Source organism: Eschrichtius robustus, chromosome 7 (genome assembly GCF_028021215.1).
Source record: "Eschrichtius robustus isolate mEscRob2 chromosome 7, mEscRob2.pri, whole genome shotgun sequence".
Taxonomy (NCBI): domain Eukaryota; kingdom Metazoa; phylum Chordata; class Mammalia; order Artiodactyla; family Eschrichtiidae; genus Eschrichtius; species Eschrichtius robustus.
The window spans coordinates 97,928,934-97,934,848 of NC_090830.1; the positions used below are offsets into that span (position 1 = coordinate 97,928,934).

The 5,915-nt window shown below is 42.3% G+C and overlaps 1 protein-coding gene across 1 annotated transcript; it reads left to right on the top strand.

The window, feature by feature from the left end:
- The first annotated feature begins 275 nt into the window (after positions 1-275).
- On the top strand, positions 276-4,567 carry MBL2 (mannose binding lectin 2). The gene is given in 7 exon segments (XM_068548949.1): positions 276-431; positions 972-1,164; positions 1,561-1,677; positions 2,739-2,753; positions 3,101-3,133; positions 3,915-4,024; positions 4,027-4,567. Coding segments are annotated over 6 exon segments (729 nt in total). The 5' UTR covers positions 276-431; positions 972-980; the 3' UTR covers positions 4,297-4,567.
- The last annotated feature ends 1,348 nt before the right edge of the window (positions 4,568-5,915 follow it).

A 5,915-nucleotide genomic window follows, 5' to 3' on the forward strand; every position in this document is an offset into this window, starting at 1 on the left:
TGGCAGGCAGAAGCCATGCTGGGGGTATCTCTTTCTCTGCTTATGCTGGGGCATCTGTGACTTTCCTGGATTCACCTGACCATTAGCAAATGAGACTGCGCCTTTGTTTTCAAAGGGAGCCGAGAAGGATTAGACCCTTGATGCTGGGCTGCTGAGGTTTCCTGGGGGAGGGACAGCTGGAAGAGGACTTTGAAGGACATAAAATGTCAGGCTTGAGAAATGAGAAGGGTATTCAAGGAAGGTGTTCTAATTGCCAGTGGTTTTGACTCATAGGACACACAGAATACCTGCCAGGAAGTAGAGAGGGATCTGGCACCCTGCCTGGGTCAAGATAGTGAGAAATTTCCAGAGAAAATTCTCTCCCTGGCAAGTCTCTATTACAGTGGAAATAAAACATCAAGAGGAAACAAACTCAACTTAATTCTGGCCAGGTTAGTAACTAGCAGTGACTCTTCCTCTCTGGATCATTAGCCTGCAGCTTAGTGCGTGCCATTGAGTAGATGTTGGTTAATTGGCACTGAGGGCAACGGACTGTCCAGATATAAGGATGGGATGCAGGTGGCAGATGGGCCCAAATGGGAAAAGTGAGACAGAGAGAGCTGGGTCTCCATTCACGTTCACTCCCCAAGTCAGCAGGCGTGAGTGAGCTGGCAATGTTATGCTTGTCTGCTCTCACAAAGGACACAGAGAGCATACGCCTAACCTTTTAGCAGTAACACTAGAGGCCAGGCACTGGTAACCCCTTCTCCCTGACAATGCAAGTTGTTATGCCTACCTTTGTTGAAGTAGTAATACAACATCACAGGAGGATTTACTTTTCCAAATCCCCAGTCTGGAGGCCAGGAATGGGTCATCCAACTCTATATCACCTGTGCCCAGTATAGGTTATAGGAAAAAGGGCAGGTTCAGTAAATATGTGTTGATTAACTGAACAGGATGAGATAATCTTCCTTGATTTTTTCCACACCAAGGTGAGGACCATGTCACTGTTTCCATCACTCCCTCTGCTTCTCCTGATTGTGGTGACAGCATCGTGTACAGAAACAGAAAACTGTGAGAATGTCCAAAAGACCTGCCCTGTGATTGCCTGTGGTTCTCCAGGAATCAACGGCCTCCCAGGCAAAGATGGGCATGACGGTGCCAAGGGAGAAAAGGGAGAACCAGGTACAGTTTGGGCTGTTCTATCTCTGTGACTCTTTATCTTCCAAAGGAAACTGCCTGGAGATGTGAGGAGGGTAATGTCATATTAATGTAGCTTGTATTTCTCTCAACTACAAATTATAATTCAAAAGAGAGAGACAGCTCTGACTCTGGCATCCCAAACTTCCACACAGGAACTGGTGACACATGGTGGTCCTGCCAGCTCAGGAAGTAGACCCTCAAGGCAGACCATCTCATGGGACACAGGAGGCTTTCCTTCTATGGTCATTAGAAAGAGCGGTTCAGAATGTTAGCCCTGGATCAGTGTCTCCTTTCTCCTGGGAAGGGATTGGGCATCATGCTTTTGGACAAATAGAGCAGGAATGCAAATACTGTCACATTTCCTTTGACCTCCAACAGGTCAAGGACTCAGAGGCTTTCAGGGCCCTCCTGGAAAGGTAGGGCCTCAAGGAATGCCAGGGCCACCTGGGTTACCAGGACAAGTGGGCCAAAAAGGAGACCCTGGAGATGATTTGGGTAAGGAATTTACTTCAGCAAGGTCTAGGCTGAAGGCCCCCAGGGTCTGGCAACTCTAAGTACCATGTGGGAGATGTCCCTTCTCCTGCTGCTTCCTGGGAAGATGTCCAACTCTGCTTCCTGACCCAGCAGCCTCTAGCTTCTCTAGATTACTTAGAGCCTCAGGGGATTCCTATCAATGCCTGAATACAGACTCACAAACCCTTCAGAGCCAAACCCTCATCAGGTGCCTTCTGGAGGGGCTAAGCCTAGGCTCTCCTTCAGCTGAACAATCCAATGTGAGGCTCCGGTCCAAAAGGGATAAAATAGGTTATCTATGTGTTGGGCTTGTTATGCCTATTTTCACAACAACGGTAGATACATGGTATGCCAGTTATCTCTTACCTCATGAGAAACAAACAAAACACAGCCATTTATTTAAATCACGAATCTGTGAATCAAGTGATTTCTTTGCTGGTCTCAGCTGGACTCACTCATGTGTCTGTGGTCAACTGATGGCCAATGGTCTCACTTACATGTCTGGCTGTTGTTTGGCCATCAGCTGGAGTGATGAGCATAGCTGAGCCACAGATCTCATCCTCCAATTGACTCACCTGGGCTTATTCACATAGAGATGATTAAAGGATTTCCAAAAGAAGAAAGAGCAGAAGCTTTAAGGCCTCCTGAAGGCTTAGGACACACACATTATTGCTTCTGTCACATTCCATTGGTCAAAACAAGTTACAAGGCCCGCTCAGATTCAAGGAGTGGGGAAATAAACTCCATTTCTTAATGAGAGAAGTTGTACCACATTGAGGTCATTTTTGCCACCTACTACACATAGCTTGCCTCATGCCCTCCCCTCTTGGATAATGGGCAACTCACAAAAATCCTGGTTTACTGATTAACAGAACAAACTCAGGGAAAAACAAAACAAAAAGCAACAAAAACAAAACTTCCCCAAAGACAAAACCCTGCAATCTTTATAGTCAATATTCACCAGCTCATAATAATTCCTCAATTATTTTATTCCACAAGTTTACCCATGATAGAGCTATTTGTTTGGTGAAAAAACCAATTAGTGAATAGCTTGGCGTGTGGAGTGCTATAATGCTAGGTCAACAGGGAGTGTATGTATGTGCGTGTGGGTGTGTATGCGTGTGTAAAGTGTCTTTACTTACATTCAACAGATGAGTGATGTTTTGGGCTGGATGGAAATAGAGATACTTTTCCTTTATGCTTCTTTATGCTTAAAATATTTTTCATTTTCCTTCAAAGAGCAAGTATCAGTATAAAAGAAACTTTTATCTTGATTTTTTTTTTTTTTTTTTTTTAGTTTGAAAAGGTACCCTACCCCCTTGTAGTTCTAAGATGCCTTTTCAACAATGCTCTTTCACTTTGTTTTAATTTTCTAGGTAAAGCCTGGCTACTTCAGAAAGAGCAGCTCTGCGATCAGAACTGGACCAGCTCAAAAAATATAAGCCTTCTCTCTTACTTTTCAGGCAGCTTGAAGTTTGGGAAAGTGGAAGGCAACAAATATTTATTGAATACATGTAATTTTCTAGTACCTGGATAGGTGTTTTTCATATTCTGACCTCATGAAATCCTCACAACAACCTTTTGGTAGAAACGGAAGCAAAGGAAAATTACATAATTTGCTCAAATGCACAGAGCTAATAAGTGGCAGAGGCAGTTTATAAATTGAAGTCAGTCTGATACCAGAGACCCTGATCCTGTATCTTTACTATCAGTGTACATATGTGTCACTGAAAATGGGACCTATGCCTCTTTCCCTTTGTTATGCTGTTGCTGAGAACTGGCAATGAGGCTTAACCTGTTTCCTGGCCTAGGACAAATATTCTCAGACATTTAAATTTATTTTTAAGTTAATATTGGGGTAAAACTTAGAATTCCAATTATATGTATTCTAGAACTCTGGTCCAAAAAGACAAAGGCCTTTGTTCCATTCTGTTTCTTCAGATTAGGGCTGCTAGATTTAACAAAGAAAAATATAGGACACCCAGTTAAACTTGAATTTCAGGTAAACAACAACAAATTTTTTTTTAGTATAAGTATGTCCTAAAAATTGCATGTGAGACACTTATACTAAAAAGAATTTCATTGTTTATCTATAATTCAAATATAACTGGACATATTGTATTTTATGTGGCAACTCTACTGTAGAAGGCTTTATGAAGAAAAATATCTTGAGCTGGACTTAGAGACAAGCTGGTGTCACCTATATTTTCCCATTTTAGGGCTGATCTTCTCTTTGGGCAAAAAAGTTGGGAAAAAGTTTTATTTTACCAATGGTGAAAAGATGACCTTTGATGAAGTGAAGACTCTGTGTGCCCAGTTCCAGGCCTCTGGAACTTCGTGGCCATCCCTACGAACGCTGAAGAAAACAAGGCCATCCAGGATATAGCCAGTGGAGAGGCCTTCCTGGGCATCACAAATGAGGAGACTGACGGCCAGTCTGTGGATCTGACAGGAAAGAGGGTGACCTATCAAAATTGGCATGATGGTGAGCGCAATAACGTTGGTTCTGAGGAACACTGTGTGACACTCCTGGTGGACGGCACATGGAATGACATCACCTGTTCTGCCTCCTTTTTGGCTGTCTGCGAATACTCTGCCTGAGGGACCGTGACCCTCAGGCCCTCCTGTCCCTTTGCTCATCTCATAGGTCGACAGTCTGGTTTGAAAGATAAATCTATATCAATTTTCCATACCCAGTATTGAGTTGCCCCTTTGAGGGGAATCAGAGACAATGAGAAGAATGGATTGAGAATGATGAGATGTGGAAGTGAAAAGTGAGAAGAGACTGATAGTGGTCTAAGAGTTTCTGGTTCAGACCCAATCACTAATAATAATCACTAACAACAATAACTACAAAATAATAATAGTAATAATAGCAGCAGCAGTACTAGTAGTACTAATAACAAATTTTTAAATGTTTACTATGAGTTAGGCCCTACATTATGTGTAGTACATTAATTATCTAATTTAATTAGGCTGTTAATTTTTGTTTGAGTAGTGTTATCTAAGGTACAAAACTAAAATGGATTTATTTTTCCATTTACTCTAAACACTTGTGTTCTGTTGAGCCTTTCTTTCTCTTTGGGTCGAGAGCTCCCCTAAATGACATCTTCCCAGCCTAATTCCATAGCTTTTCTGCCAGTCTCAGGTATTAATAGGATCGATCCCTGATCAGGGAACTAGATCCCACATGCCGCAACTAAGAGTTTACATGCCACAACTAAAGATCCCGCATGCTGCAACTAAAGATCCCACGTGCTGCAACTAAAAAAAAAAAAGAGATCCCGCATGCCACAACAAAGATTCCTCACTCAGCAACGAAGATCCCGTGTGCTGCACCTAAAACCCGTCACAGCCAAATAAATAAATCAATAAAATAAATATTAAAAAAAAAAAAGAATACATCTGAGAGGACCCCTAGTCCTACCTTCTCTCTGCCCGCTGCCTGACTCTTTCTTTACTATGTTTACAGGAAAGATAGCATTTGGATAATATAAAAAATATGTTCAGACTTCTTGTTTCAGCTCCAACATGTGATGGATTTGAAAGTCAAACCCCCCATTCTCATAACAACAGCAGAAAAAGCTAAACAAACTTAAAATAAACGACTTTTCTTAGACCCTTCAGAGAATTGAGTTCACAAGGCAAACTGTCTAAAGATGAAGTCCCTATCCCCCTGTAGTAATTCAAGACTGAAAATTTTATTTTAATTTTTCCTGATGATCCCATTTTTCATTTTCTGATTCTGCTCAGGCTGAGCCAGAAGGGTGTCACTGACATCTTGTGGAGCCTGAGCCCTTCTTCAGCAGACCAGCCTAGACCACCTGCCCTTTAAGTGGATGTGGCTCCTCCAGCCCCTGTAAGTCAGGACTCGTGACACTCCAAACCGCCGCCCCACCCCCACTCCACAATTCCATGCTTTGAGGGGTTGGAATGACTTATAAAAAGGTCACAAGCCACATCCATGAATATGAAAGAACTCCACATAGAAGCAGCAACTGGCGCAGAAGTATACAAAAAACAGAAAAGAAAAACCCTCTCAAACCCATTTTCACCATGGTGACAATCAGTGACAGTGCTTAGGCCACACTGAATTTAAACACATTTGGGGAAATTTTCCCATTTTTCAGTCATTTTTATCAGAGTTCCTATTTCTCAGGGACAAAGCTTCAAATACTGCCTTTTCTCTCAGGGAGTGGCTTTTGAGATGCTGTAACATT